This window comes from Centropristis striata, chromosome 20 (genome assembly GCF_030273125.1).
Source record: "Centropristis striata isolate RG_2023a ecotype Rhode Island chromosome 20, C.striata_1.0, whole genome shotgun sequence".
NCBI lineage: Eukaryota > Metazoa > Chordata > Actinopteri > Perciformes > Serranidae > Centropristis > Centropristis striata.
The window spans coordinates 27,572,731-27,589,912 of record NC_081536.1 but is presented as its reverse complement, the minus strand read 5'-3'; the positions used below and the strand labels follow the sequence as shown (position 1 = coordinate 27,589,912).

At 39.7% G+C, this 17,182-nt stretch overlaps 1 protein-coding gene across 1 annotated transcript in view; it reads right to left on the bottom strand.

The window, feature by feature from the left end:
• The window catches only part of LOC131993547 (kinesin-like protein KIF20B), a 67,980-nt gene that overhangs the window by 30,674 nt on the left and 20,124 nt on the right, over positions 1-17,182 (bottom strand). Inside the window, exons 16-28 of the mRNA XM_059359506.1 lie at positions 16,629-16,768; positions 16,421-16,541; positions 14,819-15,017; positions 13,432-13,580; positions 11,683-12,150; positions 9,872-11,049; positions 7,534-7,672; positions 5,958-6,080; positions 5,738-5,792; positions 4,647-4,772; positions 4,063-4,196; positions 2,318-2,473; positions 1,353-1,529 (exon numbers count right to left, since the gene is read on the bottom strand). Coding sequence (XP_059215489.1) covers positions 1,353-1,529; positions 2,318-2,473; positions 4,063-4,196; positions 4,647-4,772; positions 5,738-5,792; positions 5,958-6,080; positions 7,534-7,672; positions 9,872-11,049; positions 11,683-12,150; positions 13,432-13,580; positions 14,819-15,017; positions 16,421-16,541; positions 16,629-16,768 — 3,165 coding nt within the window. The remainder of the gene's footprint in view (positions 1-1,352; positions 1,530-2,317; positions 2,474-4,062; positions 4,197-4,646; positions 4,773-5,737; positions 5,793-5,957; positions 6,081-7,533; positions 7,673-9,871; positions 11,050-11,682; positions 12,151-13,431; positions 13,581-14,818; positions 15,018-16,420; positions 16,542-16,628; positions 16,769-17,182) is intronic.

The following is a 17,182-nucleotide window of genomic DNA, read 5'->3' as shown; positions in this document are numbered from 1 at the left end:
TATAGCCACAGTGTCACCCCAATATTTTCAAGTCATGGACATATTAAATCATAGTTTTATGAAATATTACGGAGTGTGATAAAGTCCTTTCTGACCGCTGGTTGCAATAATGAATCTGTGCATATATTTGGTTCAATTGTGGCTCTCCTTCAGTTTTATATGAAATTTTGAAGACCACCACAGTATCCCATTTCAAATGTTATTGTTGATAATGAAAAAGAAACAGTGATTTGAATAACTCTTTTAGATTAGCAATGCAATTTTGATATTTCACTGCTGTGGCAGGTTTTGCACTTTGTCATATTGTGGTGTTTACCAGATACAAAGACATCTGCATAAAATTAGCTGTAATTCTTTCACTATTTTTTTCTATATTTTCTAATCCATGCAGCCATAGCAGACATTGAGCTGAGCATCAATTTGATTAGGTGAATCATTACAGCCTGCCCTTCACACTGTCTGCTCTGCAGTTATCTTGGGAAAGCTGTCTGGTCACAATGAAAGAAATTCTGTTATTTTGAAAACCGAACAAAGGCTCAGCGAGGACAAAGTGTGACAGAGATACCGAAATGTAAAATGTTTGGAACAGAGATACAGCTCTATGTGATCGATGCGGATTCATCTACAAAATCTCCTGGAAGTTACCAGAGGAAAAAAGAAAAAGAAAGATGGAACGAGTCAAACTGCTGACCCAAAGTTCAATAAACCCAATAATGTGATGATATTAATTTGTGGAATTTTCTGTCAAACTGTGTTCCAGTGCTGTCCTTCTCTTCCTCCTTCAATCAGGTTTTAATACTGGCTGAGAGGTGTTTTTCCAGTCTCTGTCCTGGCACTACGTTGGAGTCTTCTGTCCCCATAAGTCCTGTCTAAAGGGTAAATGGATGAAATGGGGCAGAGAACTGTTGACACTGAAGTTTCACCTCTGGCTGAACCCCGATCGATGATTTCACAGCTGGTGTTTTTACCTGATGGATGATGGGAGCGAATCACTCTGACATCATTGATTGGAGTATGTACAAAGGTGACACATACTACTAGAAAGGTCTCCAAGAGAGGAGAGCTCCTTTTTGTTGCCAAAGATTGAATTATACTATAAAAACCTTTGGATATTATTCACAAGAGGGATGTTATTTGGCTAAGAGATGTGAGACGCTGTAATACTGTAAATACCACCACATATCCTCCTTCCTTTGCCGCCTCATTACCATCTCCCCTTTAACTGGTGCAGATCTAATATTTAAGAAATGTCCCTTGTGTTCAGTCTCTATGGTTTAAGAAGCAGCCACTTGAGACAGTTGACTACTGTAGTGTAGCCCCTGTATCTGTTATCATCTTTATGTTATACTGACCTCTTGTGGCGGCTGTGTGTTGTTTTGCCGTAGCTGCTGAATGAGTTTATCTTTCTCTGCTTGGCTGGAGAGAAGCTTCTGTAGCTGGATCTCCAGAGCTGCGACCAGAGTGTCTCTCTCCTTCCTCCACTGCTCCATGGCCTGCTCCTTCTCAGCCAGCTGGGATGACAAGGACTCCTGACAAAGAGGGAAATGTACATGCAAAATATGCGTGTGTGAGCCAGAAATACACAGAAAAAGAAACTCAAGGCTTGGTCCCACCAAGGTTATAATAGTTTTGGATTTTTCATTAGTTTGTGAATTTTTGTTTTCAAATTCAGTTAGTTTTAATTCTTTAAGCTTCTTCCGGAACATAAAAAAAGGTTAAGGCGATTTGATCTCCATAGTAAAACTATTACTACTACCACAATATGTATTGACCTTCATGATAAATTGATTCCGCAGTTATATGAGCGTATACAAAGGAATGTATTACAGTGAGAAGAAGGGAGGTTTGGGCTGTTTTGCACTGGCATTCAGCTGTTTAAGTGATTTAAGAAAGGGTTTTGTCATGCATTCATAGATAATACGCTATTTATGATTCCATGCATTCATCAAGTTGTAGTCTCTTTTTAAGAGAACCCCACTTATTAGATTGAGTGTAACCACATCTTCTGATGTTCTGTCTCACGCTTCTCCCGGAAACCCACAAAACAGCAATACACACACTCAGCGGTGGAGAAATAGAAACACTGGAGTATGTATGAAAAAAGTTAACAAAGACGAAAATAAAAATTTTTATTTTTATTTCAGTTAACGAAAATGTTTTTTCAATTTTAGTTTTCATAATTTCGTTAGTTTTCGTTAGCTATAATAACCTTGGGTCCAACTGTCATCAGTACTTTAAGATGATTTCTAACATGGTGGCATGTTTATTACATGTTTCAGCTTGTGTATATTGCATTTGCAAATCATCCTTTTCTTACCAACTGGCTCTGTTGTCGATTGTAGCGCTCCCTGTCTTCGGCAAACTTCCTCATTTCCTGGTTCCTCTTGTCCTCCGCCTCTTTAGCTTGGCTGATCAGAAACAGCTTCTCCTCCAGCCACTTTCTGCGTTCAGTCTGATGTTTCTCTGCACACAGCTGTATACAAAATGGATATTATTTATTTTATAAGAGGATGTCTTTTAGTATCTGGAACAAGTTTGAGTAAAAATGACTTCATTCGAGGTAACCAAGATGACTGCACAGCGGCATAGCTCTGACACTGTGTTTTAACTCTCTTTAAAAAACCTTAACACTGCTATCATCTCATAAGGAAGAAGCGACGAAGTCATGCCAAAACCACCGGGTGGAAAACAGTGTGAGCTTTTCACTCATGGAGGAAAGACAGGTACTAATCCAACGCAGTTGAGCCCTACGAGCAGCATAGATGCTAACACGGCGAGTGCTAATATGGCTAGCATAGAAGACGTGTTGGGTGAGCTTAAGTCACTGCGGTCAGACTTTGGGACAAGATTCAATGTTGTTGAACAGAAGCTGGTGCGTATGACAAATACTCTGAAGGATTCAGTTAATGAGATAAAACAAGATGTTGCGAACAATACAGCTCGCATTGACCAGGCGGAGACCCGCATTGATGAGACAGAAACGGCGCAAGGCGAAACTGAAACAGCCCTGAGATCGGCTGTCAAGCGAATCGCTCTTATGGAGGCAAAAACTGATGACCTGGAGAAGCGGGGGAGAAGGAAGAACTTGCATATCTTTGGATGACGAGAGGGAGCAGAAGGGACACGGCCACTCATTGACTTTATAAAGGAAATGTTTCCAACGTGGCTCAGGCTGTCACCTCAAAAGACCTTAAAAAAATTAATCTAATTAATTAGAGGCTTTGTAATTAATTAATCAAAATTAATCGCATTTTAATCGCATATAAATATTTGACCTGAGAACAGTGAGAAGTAATTTTTTTCACATGTATTTTTAGTATACCATTGAATAATGACTGAATACATAAGCTTAAGCAACAAAAATATTGTTTATTTTTGTTCAAGTCCAACAGACCAGTGCAATTTTTGCCATCAAGTGTAGCAATAGCATATTTAGACGCTAGCTGCCATATGTTTTGCATTGAGGTGATTCTTGAGGCTCGATGTGCTGCGGTGATAAGTGAATTCCTTGTTGCATAGCAACACCATGCTCTTATCAATGCCTCCATCCGTTGGTTTTTAGTAACTAAATGTCCCATCATCCATGGGGCCAACCAAAGCGTCTCATCAGCTTCTTCCTTCATGTTCACTGTGGTTTGTTGTTGTCTGAACTCATCAACGCTAGTTGGTGCTCCAGTATAATCGGTCCGCCTGAAACTCATCCACTAAGAAACGTTCCGCGGTGCAAAAATAAGTGAGATTAAAATGCGTCAATTTTTTTAACGCCTTCATTTTTGTGTAATTAATTAATCTTAATTATCGAGTTAAAGTCCCGGCCCTAAATGTTACCAACGTGGCTTGGGCTGTCACCTCAAAAGACATTCACGTTAGAGCGAGTTCATCGTACGTTGGCTCCCGGGAGACCAAACCATAGCAGAGCTGTGTTTGTTTACCGGGAGAGCAGAAAGAAGGGGATCAAGCATGACGGGCTAAAGATCACGTTTACTCAGGACCTCTCAGCGGAAACGGTACGTGTCCGGAAAGGATTTCAACCTGTGATTTAAAAAAAAAAGATTTTATTACCTTCAAGCTTTCCTGAGCCTGGGCAGCTTCCTGTTTGGCCAGTTTGAGGTCATCTGACGGGCTGTCAATTTGACGCTGTGTGTCGTTTCCACGATGGTCCTGCTGCAGCAACATCCCTTTTAGTTTCTCCACCTCTGAAATGGTTAAAACCAGGCAAGAAAATAGTTTCAACAAAATATGTGCATTCAAGAAGTAACTTAGTACTTTTAGTATAATATTATATAATTTTGTTTTTACAACTGTTCAGCATAAACATGTGTAATAAGTAGGATGAAATACAGATCTATTCTCCATGTTCAAGTAACAGACTACATCTTTATTTATACCATCTCTGAACAGATTGTGTTGTTGCTGTGAGAAAATTCAAGTTTGCTGCACTCTCAGTGTCCAGTCAGTTTCACTGAATGTCATTTAGTAGCATTCTTCTTTCTCTGCAGCTTGTGAGGATAAGAGGATTAGACGAAACTGTCCATGAGCCAAACCATTTTAATTCATTACAATGAAATCCAATGTCTGTCACTGTCCAATGTCACAGTGTCTGCGATTGTTCTTCATGTTCCTTCTTTGATTTTTCAGATTCTTACCACTTGAGAGCTCCTGGATGAGATTAAGTTTCTCCTCCAAGGCCTGCTCCATCTGGTCCTGCGTCTCCTCCTGCTCTGTCAGGGCCAAACGCATGTCTTCCATCACACGCTCCTTTGCCTCAAGGTCTATAAAACAACAAAAGCACACCCAGCCACACAAACACACAGGTTAACCAGGAGTGCACCATAATCAGAAGAACACAGATCGATAGTGACAATGATCGTTATTTGCACACTGCAAAAAAAGTGGTGTCTAAAAATAAGATAAAAACACTAAATCTGAGGCGCTTAAAATAAGAATTGAACTCTTAAAACAAGATAAATTAAAGCTGCAAGCAGCGATGAACTGGCCTGAGCAGAGTGCACTGCAAATTATTTGTTTCTTACCAAAATAAAAAAAACTTTAGATTTAGAAGTGCTACATTATTTATCTTGTTTTAAGAGTTAATTTCTTATTTTAAGTGTTCAACATGCTTATTTCTAGATTTAATAATCTTAATTTAAGAAATCTTGTCAAGTGAAATTATCTGTCCATGCAGCAAGATCATTTCCCTCAGATTTAGTGTTTTTGTCTTTTTTTTAGACAACACAGTGATTCCCAACCCGGGGGGAGCCAAAAGATCCACGGGGTTGCGAAGCCCTCTTTATTTTAAGGGGTGTAATAAATCTAATGGGTTAAACGTATACATATAAACCTATACATTTGGAGAGAAAAAAAAGCCAAACTACAAGCTCAATACACATGGCAAGGCTTCATGCAAATTTGAATGTCTTGCTTTTTTCAAAAGTAAAACATTTAGCATACAAGTGTAAATTTAACCTCTTAAAAACCTAAAGTCCACACAAACTTGGTGTCCTGTGAAAGCAGAAACTACGTTGATTACAAAGATATGTGTCACGTCATTGTGCGGAAAAACTAGACCCCAAGGGTAGGGGGTCGCCAAAGTTTACAATGGTAAAAATGTGGGTCCCTCAAGAAAAAGATTGGGAACCACTGACCTAGATCATTTCAATATGCAGTTCTTTTTCCCACAAACATGACAAAATGCTTTTCTTCTAGTGCAACACACACAGTGACACACATTGTTTACCTTTACAGGCCTTCTGGTAGAGCGTTTGGTCAGACTTGGTGTCAGATGTTTGATCCTTGAAGAAGAGATGAAGAAATTAGGAGAGTATGAGGGCAGCACATTAGTAAACCAGTATGGATTGCATACTGGCACAAGAGGGAACTGCTCTTTCAGGGAAAACAGTATTAAAGCTTTTATAGATTTAGTCTGGCAAACAGAAGTCAAAGACAGATTATTTTACCATTTTAAATTGCTGAATGGTTCTGTCTCTGTTGGCCACCTCAGACTGAAGCTGCTTCTTGGCTTTCTCCATGTCAGCGAGCTTCTGCCTCAAAACCTTTTCCTCTTCTCTCATGGAAGAGATCTTCAGGGAACCCAGAAATTACACAACATTAAAGATGATATAAGTTATTCAACCGGTTTGCTGTTTATATCACTAATTGTGTCCAATTAGCATCCATTGATGCAAGTTTGGGGGTTTTTTTGTCCCAAAGGGTAATACTTGTCACTTTATACAAGTGGAATATGAAATAAGTATTCCAGCTACATGGAAACATATAAATTGTGATGGCTTGTATTCTGTTAGTCAAAAAACGAATTAATCATCCCAAGTTTTAAGCAAATTAAGGTAATCCTAAGAAATACTTTGAGCATACAATATACAATATAATATGATCACATTCCTGCATCTTGCTAGCCTGGGTATACACATACTGCCTTGGGCGCTTGATTTCATTTTGAACTGCAATACAGTCTGGTGTCCATGGCCGATTCTTTCCTGTTTTAGGGATCCAATCACAGAACGGGGAGGGACGGCAAGACGATGACGCGTACTACCCGGCAGACAGAAGCTTGTAGTTACTTATTTTAAAAGAAAAACAACGTTTGGCTTTACACTCCTGTTTCACCACCAAAAAGGACGTTTTAGCCTTGCTAAAACATCCTTACAAATCCTACAGATCCTACAGATCCTTACAATCCTTACAGGATTTGGCCAAAGCCTAATCTACCAACTAGCCCCGCTACCGCTCGCTGCTGTAACGCCGGTGATCTCGCTACGAGCCGGGGGACAGCGGAGCCGCCCAGAGACCCGCAGCAGCTCGTCTATTGACCATAAAATCAGTGGATGTGTGTGGCTGAATGACATGAGGGGAATAAGGCGTAAAAATAAATAATCTTGCAGAAAGCGAGAAGTGGAGAAGCAAATCAGCAAGCTATCCCCCTCCCTCCAACACACACACACACACACACACACACACACACGGTAGACTGTGAGCTGAAACTATAGAGCAGCCAGAGCCAGAATGCAGAAGCAGAATTGAGCATTTTAGTCTCAAAGTAGAGATGGGCTAGTCCGGCTATGCAAACATCAATTTCTGTCGCTCAACATACGTCATCTGGTATAACTGGTACGATTGGCTAAGGGCTCCGTAAAGACGCTTGTGATAGACATTCGTAGCGCCCAATAAACGGCTCTGGAGGATAGTAAACCACGCCTCCTCTACGGAAAAATGAATAGCTGGTCTCCAGACTATATCTCAATTGTGATATAGGCTAACATCTTGCAACATTAAGGTCCTGTCTACATTTATGTGTCCATGCAAAAGGTTTCCAAGACCTAAATCATATAGTTATTGTTGTGATATGAGTCTGAGTCAATGACTGAATCAAGGTTTCTAGCTTGGATTTGAAGGCGAGCTTAGGCTTTTGACATTTCTTCTTTGACAGTCAAACAATTTTCAGCTGAGAAAACTAACAATCAACGTATTATTGAAGGTTGTTCTTCAAGGAATAGTGTGTTAAAAAATGAAATGTACCTCCTTCTGGACCTGTTGGATCTGCTTCTTATAGTCGGCTAGTTTCTCTTTGAGGTCTGAAGAGTCCTCCTCTTTCCTCTGAAGGTCGAGGCTGAGGCTCTTGACTTTGTCCGAGTCCTGCTTGGCATTTTCTTTTAGTCTGGGAGAGTGAGACAAGATAAAAAAAATGCTGCAACCAATTCTTTAAAACAGACAGGATAGTACATTGCAGTCCAAAACACCCCTACTGCTCTTCAAACTGTTTAAAGTGGGTGAATGGATGGAATAATGCAACAGTCCCCCTAGACACAAAGTTACCGGTGGAAAGATGAAAAACAAAGCAATACACAGAGACTGCTTCTCGCCATTTATATTGGCTTCCTCTGCACTGGGGGATAATCTCAGACAGGAGGATAATGAACAACTCCACGATAACAGCACAGCATTCTCTAAATCAGAGAGGCTTCTTTCTGACAGATTAATTCACCTCTTCGACTTCTTGAGGATGCTGGCGTCCACAGTCAAGGCTCAGCTTTAGTGCAGTTTTAGTGATAATATTGAGAGGACATGTCAGTATTGTCAGGAAACGGGCGGGAAAAACGCTGGTCAAATTGATTTAATGCCATGTTATTCTAAAATTAATTTTTGTTTTTGTTTGGCGGGAGATTTGACAAAAACAGTAGACAGATTATTTCAGACAAGTACACTGACTCTAATTGGAAAATTGAATTGGAAATAAACTGATTCTGTGACCTGGAGTACACCAAAGTTATTACTGCCTAAACTGTGTACAGCTGAAACAGTATGTGCACACAGAGACAGAAATATTATTCATACACATTTCCTTTTTGGCAGATTTATAAAAGCAGGGTTCGTACACTTTTTCAGTGGTCAAATTCAAGCACTTTTCAAGGACTTTCAAGGTCCATTTTCAAGCTTTTCCAGGACCTTTCAACGGTTGTAAATGGCATGTTTTAGATGAGTACTTCGATACTAAAAGGGCCGATTTCACTAAACCATACCACCAGCAATGGTATTACACTTTTAACAACTAAAAGTAATTTGCTAAACTCATAAAACATACTGGTATGGGAATCTAGGGGCTAGGAATTTAGAATTTCAAGCATTTTCAAGCACTTAATCCAAAATCCAAGCACTTTTCAAACCTTGAAATTCAACATTAAAATTCAAGCACTTTCAAGGACTTCAAGCACCCGTACGAACCCTGAAAAAGGCACGTGTGTGCCCAGTTTTGTTGTTATAAATCTTAATCATTGTGGAACTAGTCACACATGCACAAGTCACAGGTTGCTATGAATGGATGGAGAAAAGCCCTTCAACATCCGTTTGCATATCAATACTTTAACCTGCTCAACAACTCAGCATTGATGCACCATTCTGATTTTCTCTGTCCCAATACCGATAGTTGGGAAGGCTGTGCAGACAGCAAAAACAACAATAAGGGGGAAAGCCAGGCTAATGTGGGAATATCCCACATTCCCTGATGCTAGTGCAGCTATTCTCAACCTTGGGGTCCCGACCCCAATTGGGGTCGCAAGATGATTTCTGGGGGTCGCTAAATAATTTTGGAAGTCAGCTCTGTCTCCACTGTGTTAAAGTGTTAATGTGTTTTAGTCTTTTTGGTCATTTAATGTCTTTTTATAGTCATTTTTTGTTTTGTTTTTAAGTCATTTTGTGTCTTTTTTGGTAATTGTGTGTCTTTTTTGGTGGTTTTGTGTCTTTTTTTTATCTTTTTGTGGTCAATTTGTGTTTTTTTGGTCATTTTATTTCCTATTTTTGGTCATTTTGTGTCTTTTTTTAGTCATTTTGTGTCTTTTTTTTTTTTTTTTGGACCATTTTGTGGTCATTTTTTGTCATTTTGTGATCAATTTGATTATTTTTTGGGTAATTTTATGTCTTTTCTGACAAATCCCAAAGTACCAAGTTATTACTTTCCAAGGAGTCTCTGGCTTGAAGCTGACTGCTACAAGTTTAAAGGTCCATTCTGTGTGTAACAAAGGACTTAGATTAAAAGTAACAATAAAATATAAAATATATATAAATGCACAGACAGAGAGATGTTTTAGTTGTTGTCTGCTTCATTATTTGTCCAAAATTCGTCGTATCAACTGAGTTTGTATGATCTGAACTGTGCGTGTGAGATTGTGTTCAGTGAGCGGGGGTCACGGACAACATGCATGTTAAATTGGGGGTCGCGACTCAAAAAGGTTGAGAACTACTGTGCTAGTGTACAATACAAAATGAGAAAAGACACTTTAAGTAACTAAGTAAGTAAAATGCAAGTTTTCTAATAAGACATTAATTGTAAACATGGTCCAACCTTTACAAGAACAGTTACCTGTTGATCTCCTCAGCTTTCTTCTCTAGCTCTGCGTCCTTCTGAGCAATGGCCTCATGTGCGACAGCAAGCAGCTCCCTGCGCCTTTCCACCTCCCTGCGCCGGGCCTCCTGGACTGCCTGGCTCTCCTCCTCCTCCTGCTTTACCTGCGTCTTCTGTAGACTTTTCTGCAGGGATGTGACCAGCTCCTCCTTCTCCAGCAGCTTTTTCTGCAGCTCTGCCTCTTTCTCTGCAGACACTTTTGCTGCCTCTGATAGCTTACCCTCCATCTGTGTGTCCTTTTCTTTTAGGAGTCTCTCCACTTCTGAAGGGGCTAGCTGAGTTTCAGTTTTGCTGGAAGCTTCTTCCATGCTGGAAATCTTTGACTTCAGGGATGAGATCACAGTCTTGAGATCAGAGTTTAAACTCTCAATATTCTCTTCAGCAGCAGAGCTAGAGGAACTGATGGCTTTTAGTTGGCCCTCGAGCATCTCTGTGGTTTGCTCTTGCTCACTGAGCATATGCTTGAGATCTTCTAAAACTTTGACAAAGGTTTTGTTTTGTTCCCTCAGTTTGTGATTTAGCTCCTCTAGCTGTTGTTGTGATATCACTTTTTGTTCTTGCAGCTTCTCATTGAGCTCCTCTGCCTGCTTTTCTGAGGCCTGTGTTTGTTCCTCAAGTTTGGCCCTCAGCTGATTGACTTCTTCTTTGGAAGCATGTTCTTGGCATTCAAGCTTGGACTTGAGGTCATCCAGTGATTGCTGCGACAACTCTTCTTGCTCCTGAAACTTTGTTCTCAACTCTTCAACTTGCTGTTTTAAAGCCGCTTCTTGTTGATTTCCCTCTCCTGAAACCTGTTCCAGCTGCTGGGTGAAGATCTGCTGTTTGTAGGCCAACTGTTCTTTTGCTTGTCCTAGCTCATGCTCCAGCTCCAAAATGTGTCTGTGCTGGCTCTCATTCTTCTCCTTTTCCTCAGCCAGGTTCTCCCTGAGCGTCAACATTTCTGCTCTCAGCTGATCACAGACACCATCAGAGGTCATTGCTGACGCCTGGAGCTCCTGTTTCAGGCTTTGAACTTCCTGCGTCAGGTTGTGGATCTGGACATTTTTCTCCTGGATCTTTTCAGGGTGTTCATCCGGCTGTGCCTGAGCAGTTTGTAGTGGGACAAACACTTCAGCTCTCTCTATTTTTGTGGTCACCTGTGGATATTTAATGAAACACAAATAACCATTACTTCAAAAGACAGACGTGCTTAACATAAATATCAGACATCTTAATACATTTTCTTGCAGAAATCACCATTCAACACAATTCAATTTTTGAGATAAGTAATATTATTATAATATTATACTAGAGAGGCTGTGGCTCAGTTGGTAGAGCGGTCATATATATATATATATATATATATATATATATATATGAAAATTATTGTTAGTTGCTATATAGGGCTAATATATATATTAGGGCTGCAACTAACGATTATTTTTCGTTATCAATTAATCTGTCGATTATTTAAACGATTAATCGATTAGTTGTTTGGTCAATAAAATGTTGAAAAATATCAATCACTGTTTCCCAAACCACAAGATGACGTCCTCAAATCTCTTGTTTTGTCCACAAACCTAAGACTTATTGTCTTTAAAAAACTGCTCAAACCAATTATTCGATTTTCAAAATAATTGACGATTAATTTAATAACCGATTATTGTATAAAGTATCGTTGTTTCATGTGTTGTGTAAATGTCAATGCTGATAACATTTCCAGCAGCTACACCACTTTTGTTGGATGGTGGATTTACGGATTAAATGACTGTAATCAAACTGTGGCCCACCTGCTGCTCTGTGGCTTCCAGTCTGGCAGTCAGCTCTCTGACTTTTTGTCGAAGCGCATCACCCTCCTGCTGCCTCTCTTCAACGAGCCTGCTGATCTCCTTCCGCTCAGCCTCAAGAGCAGACAGAGCCTCCTCTTTGGCGCTCCTCTCTTGACCAAGAGCAGCAACTATGTCCTCTCTGCTGTGCTTCTCTTCTGAAAGGGCTACTACTGCATTCTCCTTGGCTCTCCTCTCAGCTTCGAGGGCTGCCGTGGCTTTCAGTTTGCCTTCCTGTTCTTCTTTAAGGGATGTTAGCACCTCCTCTTTGCTTTGCTTTAGCTCCCTGATTGTGGCCACGGCCTCCTCCCTTGCTGCCCTCTCCTCCTCCAAGGATGCCAGGGCCTCCTCTCTTCCAATAGTCTGGTACTCTAAAGCAGCGAGGGCATCTTCTCTGCCTCTCTTTTCCTTCGCAAGGGCAGCCAACGCCTCCTGGGTGATAGGAGAAATTATTAATTCCTAATTCTTTAAACTGCATTGAAGAAACGAGCGTGGGGACAGTATCACTGAAAACAGAGGTTAACAAGTCTTGCTGTGGATTAAAGCTTAGAACATCTTGAATTACATGTTTTAACTATTTAACAAAAAAGTCAGTTGGTGAGAAGCACATTTTAGAGTAGAGAGGGACTTTAAATATTTCACATGCTAACCTATATGAGTAAGTCCTATGCTGCCTTACAAAGTCTAACTGCAGTAACTACATTTTTGGTCAAAATTGAGTTCCAACTAAAAATGAACTCCTTGACGTCTGTTTTATCTTGTGACACAGTTTTAGATTTCAATTTTGCTTTATTTCAGAGAAATAATGATATAAAAACCACAAAATCCAACTCAAAAGCAAGCAGTAATTTCACTTACCACAGTCTGCTTTGGATATATATACTAATTAAAACATAAAAATAATAGAAATTATACATTTATCTCTAGATAGTGATGAAGTAAAAAAAGACATAAAACTATATTAAGACTAAAATATAACATTAAATTATAATATTAAGTCTAAAATACGCACATCTTTGAATACACTGATAACAAAATCAATTTGAAAATGTTTATTCACTGAAACAAAATACAAAAGCTGAAAGAAGACGACAACATTGTAGTTACTGCACCCTGTTTATCATTACTATTAGAACCTTTTACAGCAAAACCAGAGAGCAGTAACTATGTTTTGGGGGTCAAAGGTCAAATAAATCATCATGTTTTTTGAGCATAAAAATTACATCATCACTACATGTAGAATAAGCGTACAATAAGTGTCATATCACTTATTTACATGTAACCAATTTGGCTGGCCAGTTAAAACACGTTAAAAAACTTTAAAGGAGTTTTTCTCACTTTTACCCTTTGCGTAGTTACTGCAGTTAGACTTTGTAGGGCGGTATACATGCATGGCATAACCAACATCAGGCCAGTACTATGTAGGCCAGTGATTGCCTGCGGGTTAGAAAAATGAGCGTGGGAACAGGTCATTGGTTTAACTCCATGAATCCATAAAATGATGAGTGCACAAAGTAAAATGGAAACATTTTAACCTGCTCCTGTCAACATACGACTTGAAAAGGCATTTGCGTCCAAATAATAAGCTCATTTGTCAGCATCACATGCCTGTGGCAGCGGGCAGGGGGCTTCAACTAATAGTAATTAGGGTACTGATGGCAGGGCATTCAGCACTTCCTCCATGTAATGCCTTTTTTTCCCCAATATTCTTACCTGCAGCTTCTCTCTCTCTGGCAGCAAGGAGCAGCCCTGTGAGTCTGGCTCTGCCACCTTCTGTAGATCTCCCACTTGTTTCTCCAGTCGGGCAATCTCTGATGACTTCTCCTTGAGTTGAAAGAGAAGCCTCATTTTCTCCTCATCATCTGTAAACGAAGATATAAAACAGGATGTGAGAAGTAGGTCAAAGGTGACAAACTGGTATTGAGCGTTCAGTTTTGGGAGAAAAACATGTTGCCATTTACCACAAAAAAAATATTGAACTGTCAAGTGGATGCCTCATAACGCTCAGATGAAGGTTGTTACATTTTTGAAATTTTCATTATAAAACATGACATTCCTATATTAAATGTGTTGTTTTTAGGGCCGGGACTTTAACGCGTAAATTAAGATTAATTAATTACACAAAAATTAACGTGTTGAAAAAATTGACGCATTTTATTCGCACTTATTTTTGCACCGCGGAACGTTTCTCACCAATTATACTGGAGCACCAACTAGCGTTCATGAGTTCAGACAACAACAAACCACAGTGAACATGAAGGAAGAAGCTGATGAGACGCTTTGGTTGGCCCCGTGGATGATGGGACATTTTGTTACAAAAAAACAACGGATGGAAGCGTCGATAAGAGCATGGTTGTGTTGCTATGCAACAAGGAATTCACATATAAGTATTGTGTTTTATTTAAAAAACCAAAGTATTATAGTTTAAAGAAGGTCTACCTACCTATAGGCCACCTGAATTTATGAAATGTACTATATTTATAAATATGCTATTGCTACACTTAATGGCAAAAATTGCACCGGTCTGTTGGACTTGAACAAAAATAAACAATATTTTTGTTGCTTAAGCTTATGTATTCAGTCATTATTCAATGGAATACTAAAAATCCATGTGAAAAAAATTACTTCTCACTGTTCTCAGGTCAAATACTTGTATGCGATTAAAATGCGATTAATTTCGATTAATTAATTACAAAGCCTCTAATTAATTAGATTCATTTTTTTAATCGAGTCCCGGCCCTAGTTGTTTTGTCAGTGATAGGTCTTCTTTCATTCTGTGGGAACATTTTTGCAAAGCCATCTTGGTTTCAGGATAACTTTAAGGTGATTCCCCTAAATAACTGTCACCGTTACCAAGCCATGCAATAAGATCTTAAGTTTTCAGATTAATGTGGTGGAAATAACTTTATTGGAAGAACTCAAAACCACTGCAGGTGACGTTTTCAGCTGTATTTTTGTCACACTGAGTAATGCTCATTAACAGTTGCCTTTGGAACTACTTTCTAATGAGAAACATAATTTTTATGTGGATCTGGGACTAACAGAAAAACAGTCATAGAGACACGGATTAAGACGATGATGGATTCATTTGCGTTTTTACCATTGTGTTTAATAGCCCTCTGCTCTTGGTCTTTCTGCGGGTGCTCATTAAGGTCCAGCATCTTCCTCTCCAGCTCCTCTACAGCATCTCCTTCCTCTCCCAGAGCCCCTGCTCCGCCTGAACACAGACATTTATGAGCAGCCTCCGCAGCCTTCTTTATGCCTGCCAGTTCAGAGGAGTAGCAGTCCAGAGATGTTTCCTGGAGGGGAAAGGAACATCAGAGAAATTAATCAGCGTGATTAGTGAGGTCTTGCCACAATCCAAACATTCAGATTTGGTGCCCTGAGGCAGTTCAACCACACCGCTCAGAATATCCTGGAACAAGATACTTAACAAGTACTTTCTTGCAAAGCTACATAGAAAATTTCTGCTAGGGTAATCAATATAGGGTGTCAAAAAGAGATCCAATGTGTGACTTTGTAAGGAATGTTAGAAACTGCAATTCTCTTTGCGCTCATGGTGAATAAAGTCACTCCAACAGAAATTATTATTTCAATAGTAAGCTGGAGGCAAAGCCATACACCAGTCAAACTCAATTATTAAGACTAATCTGTAAGAAAGAATTCACAACATTTATCCTACCAACAATAGAGCTGTAACCGTTTATGTATTCACGTAGGGTTTCCCATTAATTACCTAGACTCTGTGGCCCGCCAGACTCTAATCTGTCCCGCGCTAACGTCACATTTCAAGCTACTGAAAGTATATTTACACGATTCATGATATGAAGTTATTTTGCGTTGTGTTGCCATTACTCAGCAGAGTGTCTGTCACCCCGACCCCCACCCCTCGCCTCCTCCGAGTCATGCGCATGCTTTCACACACTTAAGGGCTGTTTCCACTACCGGGCAATACCTGGAATGAAGCGTGTCTCACTCGCCGAAACGCCCCTAATTTGAATACGAGCAGTCTGGAGCCGGCTTTTGGTGGGACTTTTTTAGTCCCTGTAGAAGAGCAGGGTCTTTTTTCTCCCCTGAAAACAGCCTGGTTACTGATTGGATAGATCGCTAAGCAGGATATGATGTAGTACTCTACAAGACAACAACATAAACTATTTGTAAAAGGCTGTTCCCAACAGACTTTGTTGCTAAATTTAGTGACTTTTCAGACCCCCTTAGCGACTATTTTTCAAGAAAGCGACTGGAGACAAACAAACTCCTTCTTACTCTTCTTAAGGAGCCGGAGGCCGGCTTGTGAAGAAGAGCACAGTGTGTTAACAGAATCCACCACAGAATTTTCAAGAAAACAGTCAAAAAAAAAGATGCCTGAAATAAAACATAAAATAACTTTTATTCTCCATTAAAATATTTCTTAAAATATTCAATCATTAAGATCAGTGCATGTCATGGAATACTGGCATCAGAATGTGTGAAAGACCACCAAATTTGGGCTTTTATGGAAAAAGAATTCTGGCTATTCCATGTCCTAGTGGAAAGCATGTTAACAGAAAAATGTTATGTGAGGTGTTTGCTCTCATTTAGCTCTCAAAGTGCATGAGATTGATGCATTTTACTATTTTACTATGCAATCTTTTGGTGCCCCACCTCCCAGAGTATCATAAAATCCTGTAGGAAACACTGATTCACGTCATTCTTGTGTTACCATGGCTTGTGCATCCTGACTGGGTCCCGTGGTAGCCATTTTGTCAATGAGGTTCTTGAAGATTTCCAGCCTTCTCTCTGCTCGCTCCTCTAAGATTTCTCTTTCCCTTGTTAGGCGATCACTGAAACAAACACCAAACACAACTTAACCATCATTCCTAAACCTTCTTGGTCACATCATATGTATGTATGAACAAAAAAGGTCTCACTTATAGTCATCTTGCATCTCAGAGAAGAGCTCTGAGAACTCTCTGCTGATTTCCTCTCTGACTCGCGCCTCCATCAGCAGGTTCTCTGCACGCTCCTTCTTCAACTTTACCTGCAGCTGTTGCAACAGTGCCACCTGCCTCTGAAGAATGAGACACAAAGTAGCAACACAAAACAAAGAATCAAATAATTTTTCTTATATATAGAGTTACTGAATATATTACCTACATGCCCCATTTATTCAAAATAACATGTAATCTATGTATATAAATATGAACAAGAAAATTTAACATTGTATCTACATGGTTTAGTTAACCATCCTACAAGAGCAGTAAGATGGAGACAAGTGCTCATTGCTCAGACAGTTAAGTGTCAGAGCCTCATGAAACTTTACAACCACAAACTAGAGCATTCAGAGGATGGATGGCTTTCCAAACTACATTAACAATAAGGGGGTTTCTCAGTAGGCAACACAACACAAGTGCTTGCCATACAATCATAGAAAATGCAATTCTTTCAGGAAACTCCAAATTGTCAAAATACAGATGAAAGCATG